The sequence below is a fragment of the Eriocheir sinensis genome, chromosome 55 (assembly GCF_024679095.1).
Source record: "Eriocheir sinensis breed Jianghai 21 chromosome 55, ASM2467909v1, whole genome shotgun sequence".
In the NCBI taxonomy this organism is placed as follows: domain Eukaryota; kingdom Metazoa; phylum Arthropoda; class Malacostraca; order Decapoda; family Varunidae; genus Eriocheir; species Eriocheir sinensis.
Genome location: NC_066563.1, coordinates 4,842,716 through 4,866,659, shown reverse-complemented (window position 1 = coordinate 4,866,659; position 23,944 = coordinate 4,842,716). Strand labels below are relative to the sequence as shown.

The 23,944-nt window shown below is 43.7% G+C and overlaps 2 protein-coding genes across 7 annotated transcripts in view; one reads left to right on the top strand and one right to left on the bottom strand.

The window, feature by feature from the left end:
- The window catches only part of LOC126983942 (mucin-5AC-like), a 21,662-nt gene extending 8,976 nt beyond the window's left edge, over window positions 1-12,686 (bottom strand). For 3 of the 4 annotated variants that reach the window (XR_007736301.1, XM_050837178.1, XM_050837180.1), the window contains exons 1-10: window positions 12,537-12,686; window positions 11,556-11,642; window positions 7,811-7,945; window positions 7,285-7,435; window positions 5,555-5,650; window positions 5,030-5,176; window positions 4,317-4,430; window positions 2,708-2,897; window positions 2,041-2,207; window positions 1,078-1,413 (exon numbers count right to left, since the gene is read on the bottom strand). Coding sequence is in view for 3 of the 4 variants with exons in the window: in XM_050837178.1 (XP_050693135.1) it covers window positions 1,078-1,413; window positions 2,041-2,207; window positions 2,708-2,897; window positions 4,317-4,430; window positions 5,030-5,176; window positions 5,555-5,650; window positions 7,285-7,435; window positions 7,811-7,945; window positions 11,556-11,642; window positions 12,537-12,580 (1,467 nt within the window). In the remaining variant the exon portion in view is untranslated. The remainder of the gene's footprint in view (window positions 1-1,077; window positions 1,414-2,040; window positions 2,208-2,707; window positions 2,898-4,316; window positions 4,431-5,029; window positions 5,177-5,554; window positions 5,651-7,284; window positions 7,436-7,810; window positions 7,946-11,555; window positions 11,643-12,536) is intronic. The other variant, XM_050837181.1, reaches the window with a different exon arrangement.
- On the top strand, window positions 12,677-23,944 carry LOC126983943 (probable glucosamine 6-phosphate N-acetyltransferase). 3 transcript variants are annotated; one of them, XM_050837182.1, is made up of 8 exons: window positions 12,677-12,809; window positions 13,073-13,206; window positions 18,804-18,992; window positions 19,520-19,682; window positions 20,483-20,545; window positions 21,570-21,700; window positions 22,977-23,038; window positions 23,204-23,944. In XM_050837182.1, the coding sequence occupies exons 3-8, from the start codon at window positions 18,969-18,971 to the stop codon at window positions 23,421-23,423; spliced, it is 663 nt and encodes a 220-aa protein (XP_050693139.1). In that variant the 5' UTR covers window positions 12,677-12,809; window positions 13,073-13,206; window positions 18,804-18,968; the 3' UTR covers window positions 23,424-23,944. The 3 variants fall into 3 exon arrangements, with proteins under 3 accessions (XP_050693139.1, XP_050693141.1, XP_050693140.1); XM_050837184.1 differs by lacking the exon at window positions 18,804-18,992; XM_050837183.1 differs by lacking the exons at window positions 12,677-12,809; window positions 13,073-13,206 and adding an exon at window positions 14,200-14,711.

Here is a 23,944-nt window from a genome sequence, read left to right as displayed (position 1 = left end):
TAAACTAATGCCTGCCTATTTCCCTCCTAAATCTATACTTTTTTAATTTAAATCCATTACTGCATGTTCTATCCTGCTGGCTAATTCTCAGTACTTTACTTGTATCATCTTTGTTGTAACCCTTGACCCATTTGAATATTTCTATCAGATCTCCTCGCACTCTTCGTCTTTCTAGAGAATGTAAATTGAGATAATGCAGCCTATCTTGATATGGGAGGTTCCCAAGCCCCTGAATCATCTTGGTCATCCTCCTTTGAACTGATTCTAGCAAGTTGATGTCCATTCTGTAGTGTGGGCACCAAAACTGGACAGCATAATCTAAGTGTGATCTAACTAATGCTAAATAGAGTCTGAGGATGACCTCTGCACTTTTGTTGGTTACCATCCTGTTAATATAGCCTAATACCCTGTTAGCCCTATTCCTCGCACTAATGCATTGCTTCCTTAGTTTTAAGTCAGAGTTCACTAACACTCCCAGATTCCTTTCACACTCTGCCCTGCCTATCACTGTGGAGTCTAAACTATACCCATGTAATAGGTTGTGTGTTCCTACACTTAGTACGCTACACTTGGTGATGTTAAAATTCATCTGCCATTTCTCTGACCAAGCTGACGGTTTGTTGAGGTCCTCCTGCAGTGGTGTAGCATCCTCCCCTGTCCTAATAGTGCGTCCTATTTTGGTGTCATCCGCAAATTTACCTATGTTATCCCATTGTTTATGTCATTGATGTAGATAATGACTAAAAGTGGGCCTAACACTGAACCTTGAAGAACTCCACTGGTAACATTACCCCATTCGGATTTTTTACCATTAATGGTAACCCTCTGTTTCCTGTCGCTAATCCACGCCCTAATCCAATCATAAACCTTCCCTCCTATTCCATGAGCCCTGACTTTATTTAATGACTTTATTTCCCTGTGTCTAATTTGTCTAGATTTTGTTAGGGCAATAAATAGCAAGGATCTTTTTAATTAAATCTCTTTTTGCCCTTGGCCTGCCTCATATAACATGAAAAAAGGAAATATTGCAAATAGATAAGTGAACAGATGAATCAGTTACTCCCTTCTCTCACCCACCTTAGCAAGAAGCATCTCAACCCTGTCAGCAATCTTGGCAACTGTAGTGCTGAGCTGAGTGACGCTGTGTGCCAAAGGGATGCCATGTGACTCAGATGATGCCTGAAGATGAGTGGCTGGGGCTGGGCCAGGGATAGTGCCAGGGGTGGTGGTGTGAGCAGGGACGGAGCCGCTGGAACTGACAGTGGCAGGAGTCGAAAAGGAGGTGGAGGTAGAGGCTGTGGTAGTGGTGGCAGGGGTGAGGTTGGCAGAGGCAAGTGTGGGAGCATTGGTGGCAGGGGAAGATGTAGAAACCATAACCACCTCAGGTGATTCTGTTCTCGACCTCTCAGCAACCTGGGTGAAAGTGAGAGTGAGAGTGAAAGAGAAACACACGGCAGTGGCTGAGTGGTAGCGTGCTGGGCCCACATTCACCATGTGGTGGATGATGCAAGTTCGAATCCCCACGCTACCACCTCGGATTTTTCAGTCACCGCCGAGTGGCTTAAAACTACCCACATGCTGTCCTGATGACCACCCATCAACCCAGACTCTAGAGGAAACCGTCCAAATTAATCAAGAATGAGTTCTGGGGGGCAGCATGAGCCAAGAGAAGATGGCGCCACTATAAACATTTGCCTGCGCCATGACAGGGTGGGGCTGACTACCATCCAGGCCCCACAAGCAAGCCTACTGGCGCAATAGGTGTATACGTAAAAAAAAAAAATAAAAAAAAAAAAAAAATAAAAAAAAAAAACCACGCAGTCCTGTCATCAGCCAACACCATCAATTAGCTAAACATTCTCTTGCAGTATTTAGCCAAGCTCAGTCACAAGGTAGCTTTCTAAGAATCAAAGGAATCAATTCCAGCTCAGTCCCACCAGCTACCACAACTTGAGTAATGGAACAAACCATACATTTGTATACTGAGTTTGGAGAAAGTTTATCCAAGATGAATTTTTGAGTGGTGTAACTAATTCTTACCGGTGGCTTCACCTGTGCCTGTGGCACTGGCCTGGCACCGGGCAGCAGAGGGAAGATCTGCGTGCCAACTTGAGCCATACGTGTCACCAGTGCTGCCTTCCTGGAGGTCTTGTCCTCTTCCTCTCCTGCACTGTGGCCGGGGCTGTCACCTGACTCAACTCTTACGTCTGAAATCAGAAGCAGCAGGGATGGACTAGAAACACCAGGCACTGGCCAAGGGCCTCCACCCTTGAAGAAGGCTCCATATAATGATAAATATATAAAAAGTTATATCTGCTCTAGTTATGAGGTGCAGATGTGGTACAATGTTGTTAATTGATTCATCATAAATATCACTTTTTGATGTGTCTCATTTCATATTTAATGATTATCTAGTTGAATTGTCAATCTGACATTGTGAAATTTGTTTTTCAACAAAACACAGATGTCTCATCTTAAACATTGTGGCTGGCCCTAAGACCTAGTCTGGCCCAGAGTGTCTTCCTTATCTACTTTTTATTGAGACAGCAGGTTGTGGACATTGTTTATACATTTTTCAGCCCTTGGTCTACCTTCTTTACTTAAAATAAATAAATAAATAAATAAAAAATAATGATGATAATGAAAATAACAATCACAATAATAATAGTAATATAAATTAAGAAGGAAAATATAAATAAAAGCTTACCAGTGATGATCAGTGGTTGCCTGGCAGGAGATGCATCATTAGAAGTGAGACCCTGCTGCTGCTGCTCCTGCTCAGGCTGGCTGCTGCTCCTTACTGCTGCCACAGCCTTCTCCCTGCCACCTTTGGTCTTCACTTTAGCAACTTTCACATCATAGTATTGGGTGGGCGGCTGCCAGCTTCCTTTCTCGTGCTGGAGGAAAAGAAGTGACATGAAGGTAGAGGGGAGGGTAGTAGACATGACAATGTTGCTCTATCCACATCAGGACATTTGAATAATATTATTTTTTATACAGTCAAACCTCAGTTTACGAGTGCCTTAGTTAACGAGTGTTTTCATTTACTGTACGAGCAAAAGAAATTCACAAAACATGCCTTGGTTTACGAGCGGTGACTTGGTATACAAGCATCCTGTTTGTATGTTTTTTTTTCGCCACCTCAAGGGTGGGGACACGGGCTATATGAAGGCCATCGGGGTCAAACGCTTACATCCCTCCAATGAGGGACCACAGACCCTTGCCGGGTGACGGCTCATGAATGGGAGGGGAGGATGCCGATAGACCGACTCTGTTGGCTGACGTCAGCCTAGCCAACCAAGTTGGTCTTTTGATGAGGACTGGCGTATTTTTTTATACAAGTCGAAGACGTGAGTGTGGGTTCCCTTTGTTCGCCGCAAGACGAGAGTGCTCAAAGAGGAGAACAATGGGAATAGTCTCAGTTAGGGTTGCCACCTTGAGCTAAAAAAAATAAGGAATGCAACATCCCATTCTCCAATATAGAATGAATCCATATTATAAGGAACGGGTGACAACCCTAAAATTTCTCTAGCCTGCCTTACTTAACAGCCGCTGCTGGTGAAGGCAGGAGAAAGGGAGGAGGAACGTTACGACGCGTGTTTAACACGTATTTGCAAACATAATTTTATGGACTGTTTTGTGGTTTTGTGCTTAAAAGGGATGGTGCTGCAAAGAAAAAAACAGGAATGGCGGATGCTATGCTCGCAACAGGAACAGGGTACGAGCCTCAGTGGCTTGTATGCCCTCCTGAACATGACTGACTCCTGTTCACTCTTCATCTCGGATGATATTTCGGGTTAGCTTCACGCTGGTGGTCAATCGTAGTTCCAGTGCCTTGAGAATAGGGAAACTGCGGCTTCTAAATCCCGGAGAGAAGCCTACACCTAGAACGTAATTAGCGGTTGCAGGAGTCTCTGTAACAACCATAACACATTGATTTGTGTTTTATAAAATTTATTATTGCTATTAGTTAGTAAAATTACTTTAATTCTGGATAAAATAACATGCTTTTTTTTTTTTTTTTTTTAGATATGGAACACATTAGGTCTAATGGGATTTACATGAATTTCAATGGGGAAATTCGATTTGGTTTATGAGTGTTTTGGTATGCAAGCAAAATTCTGGAACGAATTAAACTCGTAAACCGAGGCATGACTATTTTAATGTGAATTACAACTTGCAACCAATGTGACTTTCAACCTGTCTGTCAGAATCAATCCCCATTGTAACTCAAGGACTACCTGTAGGGAGATGGAGAGAGATAAATAAATATAGAAATACACAGATAGACAGTGAGACAGATTGATAGATCTTACCTTGGGGATAAAGATGAGTCTGTGTGAGTCAGCGGTTGCCCCTGTCAAGCAGCTCTCCCAGCTTCCTATTGTAGGGTCACTCACTGTGATCTTCACTCCCTTTACTTCATGCCCCTGTAATTAAAATATTGCCATTATCACCATCCCCAACATCTCCATTACACTTCATTTCCTTTACATCCCTGAACAATTATCCTCTTCCTCCTCAACATCATACCCTTTCATTATCCTCCTTTAAACAAAAACTTATGTTTTACCAGTCTTGATCTGTGGTGAAGCTAGCTATTAAGACATCTCAAAAGTTCATTGCTCTCTAAACTTGATAACTACATGCTCCCCCTCCCCTGCTGTCTTGCTACATAAGACTGGCTACTCAAGCTCATCTTTATGCCATCCTGCTTACTCAGAGTAAACCAACATCTTCATTTTTCATCTCTTTCTTTGGTAATCTCTGGAGCAGCCAGGTCTGTTTTTCCTTCTTTTTACAATTTGAACTCTTTAAGAAGGCAACATCTGGGCAGCCTTCCAACCAGATTTCATCATTCTTTTGCTAACTGCTTCTGTAATTTTTTTGGAGTAGCAGCATGCTCCCTTTTTTAATCATTTTGTTTTGTTTTTGGCCTGCTTTCTTCACTGTAAAATGAATACAATGATCATAATAATATGCAGTTACAATCAAGCAATGGTACACATTAAAGGGAACTGGTGAACACCTTTTCTCCTCGGCAAGTGCCGGCAGTGATGGCATAGGTGGTGCATGAGACCTTGGCCACGTCCCCCTCAGTCAACACATGGCCCTTGCCTGTATGAAGGTCCTGCTGTGTCACCCTGCTGCTGGCCACACCCTGGCAGATGGCTACCTGTTGAAACAGCACACTTAATCCACATACAGATTACAGTACAGATAAAGTTGGGGGCATACACTACAGCTGTGAGGGCAGACTCTTGGACATTATGAGGGCAGAAGAGAGGAGACTTGATAGCAGTGCTTTAAATCAGTTAAAGTTTTGAATGCAATGGATGAAAATAGAGAAGAGTAGGTGCAAAAACAACATTAGGAAGTATAGTTTCCCATACAGTCTTTTGATGCTTGGAACGAGTTGAAAGTAAAGGTGCTGCAAGCAAGGAACATCCACGATTTTATGAATAATTTGGATAAAATATGGCGAAGAGACAATATAAGATCAACTTAAAGCCCGTACACTACAACTATTGGTAAAATCCAATCACACACACACCTGTGTCACCATGGCCTCAATCTGCTGGGCCTCCCCAAGCAGTGTAAGCATCTCACTGGTGGGTGATGTCATCTTGACAGTCGAATGCTCCACCACCTGAAGGAAGGCAATAAGGTAATAAAAGACTATGCGGCATGACTGTACAGCAAATATTTTCATGATGCCATGGTGCAGTGGATAAAGGGCCACATCAGTAAGTATGGATTTTAGCTCAGTGTGATATTTGTTGTGGCTGCCCTGGGGGTTGATACCCGACAAATTTCCAATACTGCAAATAATAAAAGCCTGCTTCCCAGTAACACTGAGTAATAAGTGAACCCAAACTGTCTTTAGATCCATTTTTGTACTGAGAACAACAAAGACCACCACAATAATTATTAAAAGTGTACAGTTCCTTACTGTAATTCCAAGTCATGGTCATGGGAAATCCTGCAAATTCCAGAGTTACACTCTAATAGTGTTTGGGGGGCACCTTGCAAACTTGTAAACAAAATATCAAATCCATAAATGTAGAGTGACAAATAATTAATAGTGACACAGTTGTGTTGGAGCTGGGTGTTACACAGTGATGGTGTGGTGTACGTATAACAAGGTGCATAGCTGGGCATGATAACAGAAAAATAGAAAAAAAATTAGAAAAACATAGATGAATTCAAATTTTCATTATCTGTATTTTTAAAAACTTACAAAACCTGAAAACCACACATTTTCACATACCTACATATGGATGGTATTACTAGAAACGCCTGAACCGGTGTGGTGTTATTTGACTTCCCCACCGTGAAATGCTGCCGCTTTTGTTTACAAACACTGGTCTCTCGTGAACTGTGCATGTTCAGACCAGCTTTTTAACCGTAATTAAGAGTTGCTGGAAGGCTGAATCAGACATATAGTACCACTACCACCATCCTCGCTGCTTTTAGAACGACACTCTGAACGAGTTGTATTTATATGTACAGAGTGTCATTCTAGAAACAGCGAGGATGGTGGAACTGCATGTCTGATTCAGCTTTCCAGCAACTCTTAATGTGTTAAAAAGCTTTGTGAGACTGTACAGGGCTTTGCTTACTGGTCTGAGCATGCGCAGTTCACGAGAGACCAGTGTTTGTAAACAAGAGCGCCAGCTTTTGACGATGGGACACCAAATAACACAACACCGGGTGCCTTCAATACCATGGCATGCTCACAAACGAATATGGAATATCAATTTTGAAGCACTGAATAATCATTTTGGGGGCAAAGTTAAATGATTTTTATCTTTGATATGTTGATTTTTTAGTATTAAAAAAAAAAAAAAAAAAAAAAAAAAAAAAAAATAGTGTTTTAATGTTGATGATCTAAGTATGAAATCTCTTCACCGAAGATATTTCATACCCCGAAGTTTGTTCATACAACACCGGGCCACGCATGCGCAGTAGGGAGACAACGTTTTTTTTTTTTTTTTTCTGAGGCGGAAAAAAGTAGCAGTTATCGCTAGTTTGGTTACAAAAGTAACGAAGATACCGATATTTATGTAAATAAGTAGCGGATGGCCGATAACCCGATTTTGTTATCAGCAATAAAGTATCACGATAACTTATCGTGATAACGCCCAGCTATGGCAAAGTGATTCATTTATGTATAAAAGTTACATGTGACAAGGTGTGATAAACACATGTTAAATACTACAGTTGTGGAATCAAAGGAAAGAAGTCATGACAAGAGTACCCCCCATGAGGGCATCAACTCACCTCCAAAGTTAAGTGAGAATCAACAACAGCCCGCCACACCTCCCCTTTCGTCTGCCCCACTCTTGCCACCACCAGACTGAAGCTTCGCTGTGCTGTGCTGCCCACCACTTGGCAGATTACCTGTGTCCTGGGCATACCATTCTTCTCTGTCCTACAAAAAGTCACTTATTAGATAACTGAAAGTAAATATTTGTAATAGCCCCTTCCCACACAGCAAGCGCAGAACAAAGGGTTGGGCTATTGTAAAAAGTTGAGTGCAGTTATGGTGATAGAGTGGTGGAGGCATGTAGTTAACAAGGTGAGAAGAGCAGTCACCAGGAAAATAGTGGTTAAAAGATAGAGGCAACATTATGACAAAATTTAAGACGTACAAAAGTCAATAAGAAGAGAGGAGCCGATGAGGCAAAAAGACTGAATCTATAATGTCCAACAAAAGATGCATAGTCCGTACAGCAATAGCTATTTTCTTAGGCCACAAGATACACCAGCAGCATTTCCCTGATATCAGAAAAATAAATATATTCACCCCTGAGACAGCAGGATGAGGGGCACCTTGAGCAGCACCTCCTGTCCATCTGCTGAGGCAGGCTGGGATGGCCCGGACGAGGGCGAGGAGGAGGCAGAGTTGTTGTGGACCCGCTGCTGTCTGGGGGCCACAAACCTGTAAGGGAAGTGACTTTTTACATACAAGCGCTCTCTCTCAATAGCCTAAGAAACAAATTTGATGAACTTAGATGTCTTGCTTTAACAGAAAATTTTGACATAATTGCTATAACCGAAACATTTATCGACACCACAAATATTGATTTACGTTCCGAATACAACATAGATGGCTACAGACTCTTCCACAAAGATCGTGTAAACCTTTATGTCAAAAGCTATTTGCAACCCACTGACAAAACACCGGAAACAGTAACGTTGAACATTTGAGTAAACATTGCAAAAGTCAACTTAAATATATCTGTCACCTACAGACCTCCCGGGCAATCATGACCTTGAAATGTACAGCGTCTTAAGGCAGTCACTTAATAACAGCGACTCACTGATATTAGGAGACTTTAACCTCCCCATATCGACTGGGCGACACTGTCAGGTACAGAAGGCGAGTCACATAGAATGATCAATTTCTAGAAGAAAATTATCTAAGCCAAATGGTTTCTGAGCCAACTCGACAAAATAATATACTCGACCTTGTTATAACAACCCAAGATAACCTAGTCAGTAGTGTCACGGTAGGAGAACACCTCGGTTCTTGCGATCATAAATTACATTAAAGCTCAATCATCAGTGACTGAAAATAAAGTAAAGGTGCCCAATTTCAAAAGAGCTAACCGTAGAAATCCGACAAAACTAACAGAAATACAACTATCAGATGACAACGTAGAGGAAGCCTGGCTAAAATCACTTACTCACTCAGCAGAACACATAATTAACACTAATAAAAGCCCACCGTGGTTTAATAGCGAAATTAAACAATCAGTCAATGAGAGAAAATTGTTTTACAGGTTAAAGAAAAGAACAAAGCACGCCCGAAAACATTAGACTTTATAATGATGCCAGGTAAAAGACTAGTAGGTCAGGCAAAGCGTAGAAGAAAATATTGCAGCCAACTGTAAAAATAATCCGAAATCTTTCTTCAGTTGCATAAACAACAGAAATCAAAAGTGGTATTGGACCTTTAACAAACAGACTAGTGACTGACAGCCAACACATTGCAAACCTCTTAAACAATTACTTTTCCTCGGTGTTTAATACTAACAGTCTTCCTCTCGCTACCACCAACACCAGTACTATTGTAAATCTCGAGCATGCATTGCCTAATTTTGAAATAACAACCGATGAAGTCCTTAAAGCTCTCCATTCACTTAAAACAAATAAAAGTCCTGGACCTGACAAAGTATATCCAACTCTGCTGAAAGAAACAAAGAGCGAAATACTCTCCTCCCTCACAACCGTATTCAATATGTCCTTGCGACAAGGCATCGTCCTTCAGATTGGAAAAAGGCTAACCGATTTTCAAGAAAGGAGACAAAAAGTACCAGGTAATTACAGGCCCATTAGTCTAACTTCGGTTGTAGGTAAGCTACTTGAGGGCATAATTAGAGACAAAATTGTGAATTACCTTGAAAGCCACTCATTGATTGGGGACTCACAACATGGCTTCAAACAAAAGATCCTGCCTATCAAACCTATTAACCTTTATAACGACCTCTTCACTGTTTATGACGTAACCAAATCACTGGCGTAGTCTATCTTGATTTCAGAAAGCGTTTGATAAAGTCCCGCATCATAAATTACTTTACAAATTAAAGCAAATAGGTATTGACGGTCAAGTAAACCAATGGATCGCGAATTGGTTGAGCAACAGACAACAAAGAGTAGTGATCGACGGATTTAACTCAGAGTGGCGCCTGTCACTAGTGGCGTCCCTCAGGCTCGGTCCTTGGCCCAGTGCTCTTCATTATTTACATCAACGACGTGGATGTTGGACTCAATAACCGCATTAGTAAATTTGCAGACGACACAAAGATTGGCAACTCGGTTCTCACTGGCGAAGACAGGCAAAGCCTCCAAGAGGATTTGCACAAAATTTCAGCCTGGTCGGATAGATGGGAGATGCAGACAAGTGCCAGGTCCTTCAAGTTGGAACGAGGAATAAGAAGTTTTAAACTCAAAAGCGTTCAGTGCGTCAAAGACTTGGGGTCAAAATCGCTTCAAACCTCAAATTCTCACAGCAATGCATCGATGCAGCAAATAAGCGAACAGAATGTTGGGCTTCATTAAAAGAAACTTTGTATTCAAGAATAAAGATGTAATACTCCGCTCTACAACAGTTTAGTCAGACCCCACTTGTAATATGCGGTACAGTTTTGGTCTCCCCACCATGCAAAGGATATTGATAAATTAGAAGGTGTTCAGCGAAATGATCCACAAATCAAGAAAGGCTTTCTACCCTTAACATGTTCTCTCTTGAGAGAGGAAAACTGATCGAATGTTTTAAAATACTTAATGGTTTCACGAATGTAGACAGATCAACATTGTTTATGATCGATGACACTTACGAGGAACAATGAAAAAAAAAGATGTAGACAGAACAAAATTCAGACTGCAACTTTTTTTTTTCTTCACCAGCTTAAAAAAGAGAATGGAATAAGCTTCCACCGTCAGTGGTCCAGGTAACACGATTGACTCCCAAAAAATAAGCTCGACCGTCACTTCCTTCAACTTAATATCAACTAGAGTAGAAATGCAACGTTTTGGAGTCTTCTGATTAATGTAAAATCACTTAGGTTTAAGGACAGACCACCAAGTCTGGACCATGGGGTCTGTGTGGTCTGATTTTCTATGTAAATCTATGTAAATCTCTCTCTCTCTCTCTCTCTCTCTCTCTCTCTCTCTCTCTCTCTCTCTCTCTCTCTCTCTCTTTCTCTCTCTCTCTGTCTCTCTCTCTCTCTCTCTCTCTCTCTCTCTCTCTCTCTCTTAATTAATAGAGAGGTAGACAGAACAAAGATACAACAAATAGATAAATGAACTGACATGAATAGAGAGAGAGTGAGTCTGTCTCCTTATCTCCTTCCCTGCTCACTCTATCTGCTTCCTCCACTTAGGTATATTTACTTATGTGCATGTCTGTATGTGTATGTCTATTTTGGACTTTATATATGCTATTTCATGTATATATTTATATGAGTGTAGACCCAATTAGTGTTCATATCTGCTATAATAGCTAATGATCTAGATAAATAACAATGCCTATTTAAAGACTGCTTCACCAAGAAGAGGTTTCTTGAGAACAGTTAACATTTGATAATCTGATCTGTTTTGCTTTCAATCCAGTCCAGAGTTCAAGCATGCATCCATATTTCAAAAAGAGTTTATTGGTAGCCACTGTGATTCACCCACACTGATGAAGAGGGTATTTTCTGCATCGTGACCCCTTCTATTTCCTCCAATAATGATGATTTCAGTTGCATCATTTAACTGAAGCTTCCTTTTTGTCATGTTGATCTTTATATCCGAAATCAATGACTAAATTTTCCATTATATATCATCAACACTGGTAATTTTCATATGAACCTGGGTGTCACTGGCATGGAAGTGATGAGTGATGTGTGAAGCAGAGAAGATTACCTGCTGGTGTAACTTGCAAACAGTATCAGTCCCATGGCTGATCCTTGAGGAACACCATGCGCTGGGACCTACCTGACAAAAATTACTTAAGTAGCATAAAAGCTTTGTCACACACTCCTCAACTTTCAAGGTGCCATTACTTGAACTGAGTGTTGGGGCTTCTGTGGCTGCTGCCGCTGCCATCACTGCTCATTTCTTCGGGGCCAAACAGCATGGCCAGGCGACGGCTGCAGGGAGTACAGGGTGAATCTTAATATTCATCTCTCTCTCTCTCTCTCTCTCTCTCTCTCTCTCTCTCTCTCTCTCTCTCTCACACACACACACACACACACAAATACAAACACACTTTACACTAAAATATGGTAATTTTTGGAGGTGCCAAGCATATCTCTACAATTGCCATACCCTTCCTGATCCATTTTAATTTGTTCTCAATTAATCTGATACCTATTACTGCCATAGGCAAGTAATTAATTTTGATTTGGGCTTTGTTATTTGGTGAGATTAAATAACCTATTTGTGAGACTGGTTAGAAACTGGGTAGCCTAAATCTTAAGAATCGCGGCTCCTAGCGGATGCGCATTTAGGGCACGGTGTGGTGGTAATTACATTTCTAGCACGCACGATGGGGTTTTGACAAGCGGACAGGCGTGTTTATGTCACAAGGGTGTATTTTTCTGCGCGGGCTCTTCCCTTTCTTCACCCCAGAGCTCGCAGTTTCATCGCCCATCGACTTAGAAGAAATCACGAGGCCAGCGTGGAAAAATACACCCTTGTGACATAAACACGCCTGTCCGCTTGTCAAAACCCCGTCGTACGTTTTAGAAATGTTGTAATTACCACCACATCGTGCCCTAAACGCCCACCCGCTAGGAGCCGCTATTCTTAAGATTTACCAGAAACTGTATGTACTGTGTGTGTGTGTGTGTGTGTGTGTGTGTGTGTGTGTGTGTGTATGTGTGTGTGTGTGTGTGTGTGTGTGTGTGTGTGTGTGTGTGTGTGTGTGTGTGTGTGTGTGTGTGTGTGTGTGTGTGTGTGTGTGTAAGTCACCACGGCCTGATCACGAGCTCCATTCTGTCAGGCTGAGGTGGCGGCCAGCTGGTGAGGGACACACAGCATACCTGGCGGTGGCCGTGGGGGTGAAGTAGTCGTCGTCGTCGTCCATGGCAGCAGCGGTGACAAGACGCACGGGAGCTCCTGGTGTGTGTGTCGGTGCTGTGCTCCTCTCTCACTTATCTCCGTCTCCACGTTCAGGGTAAGTCGTTTTCATCGTCGTGTGTCTTCCTCGTCAGCGGTGGACAGCGGCCGGCGTGGGCGTGACGGTGACGGGCCTGACGTGTTATCGCCGCCCCTCCTCCCTCCGCGTGACCGCCTGACTGACACCTGCGGCACGTGTAATTATCTACCTTATCCTTAGTTGTATAATCACACTCTGTACTGCCTGGGGGTTGGGATGGCATGCTCCTCCCTTCTCCTTTGTTGTTTTACTTGCAACAATAAAGTATCAAATAATCAATCAATCCTTATTTTACTATTTTCGTACCATCAAATACATTAATAGTACAATACTTTTTAATATGCCATGCAATGTGATATGTGTAAAATAAGTTATAAGGTAAATATTTAATATATAAAATGTTTTGCCCCCGCGTACTAGTAAACAAACACAGCTGACAGCGGCGAGCCAGCCAGGCAGGCGGTAACAGCTGTCAGAGGCCCCATAAAACACCCCAGAAGAAGTCACCACTACGTCAGGCACCGGCATGAGCCTCATATATCAGAAGTAACATGGTAAATATCAAACACTTACATCCTGGGGGAATAGCCCTACATGGCCCTGTGGCACTGCTGCAGACAGTGACCTCTTTGCAGACCCCAATGCCAATCCAGATACGGGAGCCTCACATCATAATTCTACGCTGTAGCACTCAAGTAAATGACGTGTTCATTACTCATTTACTTATTTCTGGTACATAACATGGGGCACCTCAAGGCTGGGAACCATACACCAGCGCATAAACCGGAGCATGAAGAAGAAAATGCATTAATAAGAATTCATCCAAAATTCTGTGCCATAGGAAAATAATTGAGCAAATGTTGTAATCAAGTTAGCCCACGGTTGAAGTAAAAGCCAACAATTCATATTTGCTCTTACATATTTTTGTTGACAGTGACAGTATTTGTTGACAAAGTTATCTAAAAAAAGTGTGTAATATATATGCTTTTTAAATATATTTGATAATTCATCATACATATCACATATGTGATGTGTATGATGAATGTCAAAAAAGTTTTTGGGATATTTAGGCTTTTACCTAAATTAAAAGGTTGCTTGCTTTGCACTGATGGGTTGATTTTGTCTTGATTGGTTGATACCAGTATATAATTATTATGTTATCATCATCACCATCATTATTATTATTGTTAATATAAATTATTATTATTATTATTAATATTATTATTATTATTATTATTATTATTATTATTATTGTTATTGTTATCATTATTATTATTATTGTTATTATTATTATTATTATTATTATTATTATTATTATTATTATTATTATTATTGTTATTACTATTATTATTATTATTATTATTATTATTTTATTATTATTATTATTATTATTATTATTATTATTATTATTATTATTATTATTATTATTATTATTAGTAGTAGTAGTAGTAATATAGTATTAGTAACAAGTTTTAATATATATATATATATATATATATATATATATATATATATATATATATATATATATATATATATATATATATATATACAGTAAAACCCCGATTATCCGAAATGGAAGGGGGGAAGCCTCTTTCGGATAAGCCGATTTTTCGGATAATCCGGATTTATGGCCGCCATTTTGATCGCCGCCGACTGACGATGTAAACAATGAAACCAAACAAACACACGCTACGCTAAACAAAGTAGTACGCTTAAAACATGTGATGTAAATGTTTTATTGTATGTTTGTCTGTGTGTCTCCTTGTCTGGACCAGTGTATGTTGATACTTGTGAGCGTTGCAGATCTGAATTGTGAATGTTGCAGAGTGCGATTGTGAATGGTTGTGCAAGCTTGCAAGTGTGACCTTGATGCATCGTGCAGGTGGAGACACAGTATGATGACTCATATTATCGCGCAACTCGTATGTTGGAAGGGGAATGTGGCATGGAGTGGAGAGGGGAGTCGTGTTTGTGTCGTTGTCTTGAGAGTACGGTGTGAGAGTAGTCGTGCAGTAGTTTGTTCGTTCGCCGCACCTACGTCCTTGCTGGGGCGAAGGTGCGGACGTGGTGTTGTTGAGAGTTTGTTTAATGTTTTTTGTCTAATACATTGATCTATTCGTTACAAGCTATTTCGGCAATACGTATTAGAAAGCATATTCATTTTAACTGTTCTTATCAATTTTAAATGTGTTAATATAGTACATATGTAGTTACTTTTATTTATTTTTGATGTTTTATAACGTTTTAGTATAGAAAAAAAAAATTTAATTGCATTATCCAGATCAATTTCGGATAATCCGGTTTTTCGGATAATCCGCTTTCGGATAATCGGGGTTTTACTGTATATATATATATATATATATATATATATATATATATATATATATATATATATATATATATATATATATATATATATATAAGTGCACACACACACACACACACACACACACACACACACACACACACACACACACACACACGGCCCGGTAGCTCAGTGGTTAGAGCGTCTGCCTCACCGGATCGGGGTTCGATTCCCCAACCTGGTGAAGATAAGTTGGGCTTATCTTCTTTCACACGTAGCCCCTGTTCACCTAGCAGTAAGTAGGTACGCGACGTAAGGCGAGTTGTGACCTCGTTGTCGCGGTGTGTTGTGTGTGAGTGGTCTCAGTCCTACTCAAAGATCGGTCACTGAGCTCTGAGCTCCTCCGTAGGGGAACGGCTGGCTGTCTCGAGAGAGACCCGCAGCAGACCAGGAGGTGAATTACACTGATAGCTCAGTCGGTAAAGAGCTGCGCTGCCGGGCTTGACAGGCGGCGGTTCGAGCCCCGCCCAGGCCGGGTATTTTCCTCAAACTACGACTAGGAGTAGTTATTGTCCCCTTTGAGCTAGGAGGATGGGGGGGGGTGAAGTCTTGGCAGTATCCATTGATCGACTAATGAGCCTTGTAGTTGTTCTAATCGTGAGGTACTTGCTAGCGATTGCGAATCCAACTCGTGATCAGGCACACATGCATATACTCATACATACATACATACATACATACATACATACAAGCAGAAAGAAAGGGAGAGAGAGAATTACCATGAAAATACTAGTATTAAGGCTACTCTAAAACGTATATATGAACAAAATTGCTGTAGCTTCTGAGTTAGATCATGATCACACGTCATGAGCAAAACAAATATTCATTCATAGTGACGAGATAGCGCTATACTGTTATCATGGCGCGATGTTGTTATCGTGAATAGTAACATCGTATCAAACGATGCCTTAATCTTGAGCGAGGTGCAAGGCGCGGAGGCCCGTCCAAGGGGGATTAAAAGGCCCGTCCAAGGGGGGTTAAAAGGCCCGTCCAAGGGGGGTTAAAAGGCCCGTCCAAGGGGGGTTAAAAGGCCCGTCCAAGGGGGGTTAAAAGGCCCGTCCAAGGGGGGTTAAAAGGCACGTCCAAGGGGGATTAAAAGAACCGTCCAAGGGGGGTTAAAAGGCCCGTCCAAGGGGGTTAAAAGGCCCTTCCAAGGGGGGTTAAAAGGCCCGTCCAAGGGGGGTTAAAAGGCCCGACCAAGGGGGTTTAAAAGGCCCGTCCAAGGGGATTAAAAGGCCCGTCCAAGGGGGCTTAAAGGCCCGTCCAAGGGGTTTAAAAGGCCCGTCCAAGGGGGTTTAAAAGGCCCGTCCAAGGGGGATTAAAAGGCCCGTCCAAGGGGGGTTAAAAGGCCCGTACAGGGGGGATTAAAAGGCCCGTCCAAGGGGGATTTAAAGGCCCGTCCAAGGGGGATTAAAAGGCCCGTCCAAGGGGGGTTAAAAGGCCCGTCCAAGGGGGATTAAAAGTCCCATCCAAGGGGGTTCAAAAGGCCCGTCCAAGGGGGGTTAAAAGGCCCGTCCAAGGGGGATTAAAAGGCCCGTCCAAGGGGGTTTAAAAGGCCCGTCCAAGGGGGGTTAAAAGGCCCGTCCAAGGGGGATTAAAAGGCCCGTCCAAGGGGGTTCAAAAGGCCCGTCCAAGGGGGTTTAAAAGGCCCGTCCAAGGAGGTTCAAAAGGCCCGTCCAAGGGGGTTTAAAAGGCCCGTCCAAGGGGGGTTAAAAGGCCCGTCCAAGGGGGTTCAAAAGGCCCGTCCAAGGGGGTTTAAAAGGCCCGTCCAAGGGGGTTCAAAAGGCCCGTCCAAGGGGGTTCAAAAGGCCCGTCCAAGGGGGGTTAAAAGGCCCGTCCAAGGGGGGTTAAAAGGCCCGTCCAAGGGGGGTTAAAAGGCCCGTCCAAGGGGGATTAAAAGGCCCGTCCAAGGGGTTTAAAAGGCCCGTCCAAGGGGGTTAAAGAGCCCGTCCACGGGGGTTAAAATGGCCCGTCAAAGGGGGTTTAAAAGGCCCGTCCATGGGGGTTAAAAGGCCCGTCCAAGGGGTATTAAAAGGCCCGTCCAAGGGGGTTCAAAAGGCCCGTCCAAGGGGGGTTAAAAGGCCCGTCCAAGGGGGTTCAAAAGGCCCGTCCAAGGGGGTTTAAAAGGCCCGTCCAAGGGGGTTCAAAAGGCCCGTCCAAGGGGGTTCAAAAGGCCCGTCCAAGGGGGTTGAAAAGGCCCGTCCAAGGGGGGTTAAAAGGCCCGTCCAAGGGGGGTTAAAAGGCCCGTCCAAGGGGGTTTAAAAGGCCCGTCCACGGGGGTTAAAAGGCCCGTCCAAGGGGTTAAAAGGCCCGTCCAAGGGGGATTAAAAGGCCCGTCCAAGGGGGTTTAAAAGGCCCGTCCAAGGGGGTTCAAAAGGCCCGTCTAAGGGGGGTTAAAAGCCCGTCCAAGGGGTTTAAAAGGCCCGTCCAAGGGGGTTCAAAAGGCCCGTCCAAGGGGGGTTAAAAGGCCCGTCCAAGGGGGTTTAAAAGGCCCGTCCAAGGGGGTTCAAAAGGCCCGTCTAAGGGGGTTTAAAAGGCCCGTCCAAGGGGGTTTAAAAGGCCCGTCTAAGGGGGGTTAAAAGGCCCGTCCAAGGGGGTTTAAAAGGCCCGTCCAAGGGGGTTCAAAAGGCCCGTCCAAGGGGGGTTAAAAGGCCCGTCCAAGGGGGATTAAAAGGCCCGTCCAAGGGGGTTTAAAAGGCCCGTCCAAGGGGGTTCAAAAGGCCCGTCCAAGGGGGTTTAAAAGGCCCGTCCAAGGGGGATTAAAAGGCCCGTCCAAGGGGGTTTAAAAGGCCCGTCCAAGGGGGTTTAAAAGGCCCGTCCAAGGGGGATTAAAAGGCCCGTCCAAGGGGGTTCAAAAGGCCCGTCCAAGGGGGTTCAAAGGCCCGTCCAAGGGGGTTCAAAAGGCCCGTCCAAGGGGGATTAAAAGGCCCGTCCAAGGGGGTTTAAAAGGCCCGTCCAAGGGGGTTCAAAGGCCCGTGCAAAGGGGTTGAAAAGGCCCGTCCAAGGGGGATTAAAAGGCCCGTCCAAGGGGGTTTAAAAGGCCCGTCCAAGGGGGTTGAAAAGGCCCGTCTAAGGTGTGTCAAAAGGCCCGTCCAAGGGGGTTAAAAAGGCCCGTCCAAGGGGGTTCAAAAGGCCCGTCCAAGGGGGTTTAAAAGGCCCGTCCAAGGGGGTTCAAAAGGCCCGTCCAAGGGGGTTTAAAAGGCCCGTCCAAGGGGGTTTAAAAGGCCCGTCTAAGGGGGTTCAAAAGGCCCGTCCAAGGGGGTTTAAAAGGCCCGTCTAAGGGGGTTCAAAAGGCCCGTCCAAGGGGGTTTAAAAGGCCCGTCCAAGGGGGTTCAAAAGGCCCGTCCAAGGGGGTTTAAAAGGCCCGTCTAAGGGGGTTCAAAAGGCCCGTCCAAGGGGGTTTAAAAGGCCCGTCTAAGGGGGTTCAAAAGGCCCGTCCAAGGGGGTTTAAAAGGCCCGTTAGCTGAGTGTCTCGCTGGCAGGTAGATTTTAGTGAGTTGAAAGGCGGAAACTCAGCCTCAGACAGTCTTTAACGGGACTCAAGGTCGCCAGCGCGGCGGTGACATTTACACAAAAAAACTTGTAGACGAAGGGAACGCAGTGCTGGTGTTCCGGGCCGAGCAGCTTTGTGAACACCTTACCTAACGCTCTCACTCACACCCAGCCCATAGTAACACTGCCTCTCCTAGCCTTTAGAAGGGAAAGAGTGCGGAAGCGTAGCCTTCAAAGCCTCGTTGGCACCTTTACTCCCTCTACCTGAGACATATCTTCCCGCGTGCACAGGTGAGCCAGTCGGGCGGAGCCGAGCAGTTCAGTGGACGCGAGCCATCACCAGGGAAGCCTCCAGCAGCACGCCACCAGGAACAGAACAGTGCTTAGGGAGACGTGGTGTTACTCACTTAAGGATCTCTATCAATTCGTATCGTGTTCCGAGTGACTTGAGGAAACATGGGTGCACCAGATGTCAAAGTGGTGAGTGTTTGAGTGATGAGTGTTGCACCTCCACCGTGTATGTGTGTGTAGGTGGTGAGGGAGAGGGAAGGGGCAAGTGTTCTTACCTACCTATGTATTCTTGCCTAATCCTATTTGTACAGGATTGAGTCAGGCTCGTAGTGTTCGTAACTATTTTAACGTCATACTTTTCTCCTTAAAACTGTGCATACTTTTGTAGTACACACGACTGACTTCTTCTTCCGGTAATAAATACATTCCATTGGTTAATTGCTCTGTCTGGAAAGCTGATTATTTTCCCAGCTTTGTGTGTGTGTGTGTGTGTGTGTGTGTGTGTGTGTGTGTGTGTGGTGTGGTGTGGTGTGGTGTGTGTGTGTGTGGTGTGGTGTGGTGTGTGTGTGTGTGTGTGTGTTATTGTGTCTGTCTGTTAGTCTGAGTTTATCTTAAAAATAATAATAAATAATGATAGATGCTATTACTACTACTACTACTAATAATAATAATAATAATAATAATAATAATGAGTAAATATTATACAATCCCTGCAGGAGAACGTGGGTCCCGAAACTCAGGAGGACCCAATGTATGACCCGGCGTTACTCGCAGCGCTAGACTGGAGCGGCGTGACCCACATGAAGGGGGGCGTTACCTGTCAAGCGCCCGGGCCTGGCCTAAGGGTGAGGCCCCTCTGTAAGGCGGACTACGACAGAGGTAAGGATGAGTAGTATTCAGTGTACGAGTGAGGGAAGGAAGGAAGGAAGGAAGGAGGGGAGGTAACAGTGACTTCGGGGTGAGAAGGCGGAATGAAAGATGACTTCGAGTAGGGTTCAGTAAGCGAGGGAAAAAAGGAAGGGGAATAACAGTGACTTTAGAGTAAGAACCATAAAGTAAGGAGGGCGGAATGAAAGATGAGAGAAAGGAAAGGAGACATATACGTAGACATGTAAAGGCAAGGGTGGAAAAGAAGAGACGGAAAGGGAGGGAGGACGAAGAAAGGAAGAAGTGAAGACGATAGAAAGAGTATGTGAAAACGCAAGAATGGAAGAGAAGGGAAGGGAAGAAACAAATGAATAGAGGAAAAATAGATATGAAATGATGATGGAGGGGAGAGTTGATGGTGGCAGGAGTTGTGAAGAAGGTTAGGTAGCAGTAATGATAGAGGTAGGGAAGCAGGAAGAGGAAGAGAGAGGGCTGAGGAGGAAAAAAAAACAAAAAAAACAAGTTGGGCGGAGCGTGCCATGCAAAAGAAGGGTTGAAAGTTAGTTTAAGGGCAGGAATGTTAGGCTTAAAGTATGACGCAATGATTGGCTTAGGTTAGATTAGAGAGTTTACGTAAGTGTGGTTACATTAATTTAGAGGCAGGAATTAGTGTGATTGCCCTTCCAGTTTCTCTTATCTCGTGTTTAGCTTGGCATTCATTATCCTTTGACAGGAGTTACGCAATTAATAACCTAGTCTGAAGAAACAAAACCTGATATTCTCTCTCTCTCTCTCTCTCTCTCTCATTGCAGGATTTCTTCAACTTCTCGCTCAGCTGACCAAAGTTGGGGACATCTCTAGGGAAAAATTTGAAGGTAAGTTCTCTCTCTCTCTCTCTCTCTCTCTCTCTCTCTCTCTCTCTCTCTCTCTCTCTCTCTCTCTCTCTCAATACAGCTGACCTTACAGAAGCTTACTCGCCTTCTTCCTGTTTCTCAATACGTCCCTCTCCACTACTATTACTACTATTATACTACTACTACTAACTCTACATACGACCATCCCCTCTATAACAGCTATTACTACCTCTAGGCCTACTACTTTCTCCTGTGTGTGTGTGTGTGTGTGTGTTTGCATATTTACAGGAGTGAGTCGCGGTCGCAACCTATATAATGTTCCGTATTTTATTTTTATTTTATCATAGCTATAGTTCCGTAAACGAGAGAGAGAGAGAGAGAGAGAGAGAGAGAGAGAGAGAGAGAGAGAGAGAGAGAGAGAGAGAGTATCGCATGGAATTTAATTGGCGCCATATGCGAGTAAAATTCCACCACTCGTAAGCGACATTCAGCCAAGGTCAACCACAAGCCAGAAGCGACCCGCCAAACCTGTCTGGAAGTGAGATTTGGACCCATATTCTTCAGCGTATCGGCGCCTCAGTTCGCCTGTTCGAAAAGCCTCTCGTAGAAGATGCTGCTGGGATGTTCATGGACTGTTTTGTGACCCCAGTGATAGTATTACACGACTTCTCCATCTTGAACGGGAAAATAACGCATGGCAACCCGGTTAATCTTCTTTGTGGCCTTGGAAGATGGTCGTAATGGGAACCCGATACTTTTAATGTTTCATCTCTCTTGCTTTCAACTCTCCCTCTCTCCCTCTCTCTCTCTCCTGTCAGCCTTTCATATCTCTCCTCCTTTTAACGTTTCATCTCCTTTCAACGTTTCATCTCCTGTCAACGTTTCCCCTCTCCCCCGTCCTGTCAACCAACGCCTCACGCATCCTGCCACTCCAAATACACTCCATCTCTCTCATTTCAACGTTTCATCTCTCCCCTGTCAACGTTTTCCCTCTCCCTCACCCTGTCAACCAACGCCTCACACATCCTGCCTCGCAACGTTTCAGAGCGGTTCGAGGCGATGCGTGCGTGCCGCGGCCACTACTACGTCACCGTGATCGAGGACGTGGACCAGGGCAGGGTGGTGGGGGCCGCGACACTCGCCTGTGAGATGAAGTTTATCCGAGGGTGCGCAAAGGTGAGTACAGAGACAGACTGGTGTATAGATAGATAGGTAGGTAGACAAAGATAGATAGATAGGTCGAACTCTACATAGACATAGAGAATGTGCCACAGTGAGTACAGACAAAAATAAAGATCGGTATATAGATAGATAGAAAGATACAGTTAAGTATAAGGAGATGGATCGGTAGATTGATGGGTTTATTAACATTAGTTTAACTAACTAGGTTATACACGCGCGCGCGCGCGCGCGCGAGAGAGAGAGAGAGAGAGAGAGAGAGAGAGAGAGAGAGAGAGAGAGAAGCATGTGATCAGACAGTGGGTGAATAACATAACACCTTAACCTCACTCCTACTAATTGAAATATTTGATAAGCATGTAGTATCACTTGTCACCTGATAACATGTGATAAGTTCTCTCTCTCTCTCTCTCTCTCGGCAGGTATATAGTAGCAGTAATAGTAATAGCAGTAGTAGTAGTAGTAGTAGTAGTAACAGAAGTAGTAGTGGTTAGGGTACCATCACCACAAACACCGCACCTAACACAACTTAATTTGTAACAGTGGTGGGTGTCCACACAGCTGACAAGACCTGTGGTGGGTGTAACAGTGTTGCCACATTACTCTCATCTTGTGTAGTAAGCGGTATTGAGACACTAAAAGTTTACAAGGGTCAGTCACCCTACACAAAGGGGGAACACCAAAGCATTATAGGTTTGTCATACCTGAATGCACTGGGCAGCATACTAACAAACTGGATAAACACAAGTTGAGGAAGGAGAGAGGAAAGAACTTGTTGATAAAGAGGGGTAGATAAAATTAAACAAATTCAGCAGGTATACATGTAAAGCAAATATTACTTCGAGTTGTTCAAATGAAAGTAAGGTAGATAGATGCATGGATGAGGAGGGCTGGTGGTAAACAGCTTGTTTCATGAGTTATTATGTGCAGGGTTACTGGACTTGTGGTCATGTCATACCCTTGGGCATAGCTGTCTGTTGGGTTATCATTAAGTCGTTCATCAGTTCTGTTTGGAAGTCTTGTCGCTTTCATGGCTGCCAACTCTTCTTTAGAATAAAGGAGACTAAAAAAAGAGAAGACAAAAGATGCTGCTCCTAGAAAAAGTGATACAAGCTAAAAAGGGAGAATATCAATTAGTTTCAGATGTATCTTGATTCTCTTGAGAAACAATCTATCATAGGAAGAATGAAATACAGTAGAGGAGAAGCTGCTCCAGAGTTTCATAAGTAAGCCACTGTTCTTCGCTTGTAACAACCTGTCTGGGTGTCTACAGAGAGGACGCCTGGAGGACGTGGTGGTCAGTGACCAGTACCGGGGGAAGCAGCTCGGCAAACTGTGAGTACCACAAAATACTGCAAGGGAGGAAGACAACTGTCCTATGGTATATTTCAGTCATTAATATAAGACTAACTCTGTGTTACTCATATATTTCTATTTGAGTACCAATTTCTTGTGTGGGCATCCTTTTAAGGAAGTGATCATGATGCCTTGCCTTTGCAGGATTGTGACCACCATCAACCTTCTGGCGTGTCATGTTGGCTGCTACAAGCTTGGCCTGGACTGTAAGGACTCCATGAAGCCGTTCTACTCCTCCTTGGGCTACACGAGCGAGGACGGCAACGATAACACTATGATCATACGCTTCCCTCCTCCGGCTACCCCCTCCTCATCAAACGGCTCCCCTCCTTCTCCTCCTAGTGCAATTCCTTCCCACCTCTGAGAAGGCGAGTGAATAGTCCCAATAGTTTATAGTTACTTTAAAGGTTGTGTTACTTCCTGTTCCTGTTACTTAACCTTGATGGTCATTCTTCTTTCCTTTTTTTAAAATGTTGTGATAGCACTTACTGTACGCTTCATGCTCGTGTAAAGTCAATCCCTTGTAATAGTCCCATGCAAAAATCCCTTGTAACTCCGAAGGCCATGACAGGTTCCACTGAGGAGTACTCTTCACCCCCATAACAAGTGATATCCATGCAATAGTCAAGCTCCTAAACTTGACCTTAGAAGAATAGTTCTTAGTTCAACTTTTGCACGAGTATGTACGGAATGCACCATACTGTACCATACTTGTAAAGAAAGACGTTGTTCCTTTAGGATATATATGACAACCTTCCACTATACTGTACCATACTTGTAAAGAAAGACATGTTGTTCCTTTAGGATATATATGACAACCTTCCACTATTCTGTACCATACTTGTAAAGACCTGTTTTTTTTTATGATATATATGAGAGTTTGTA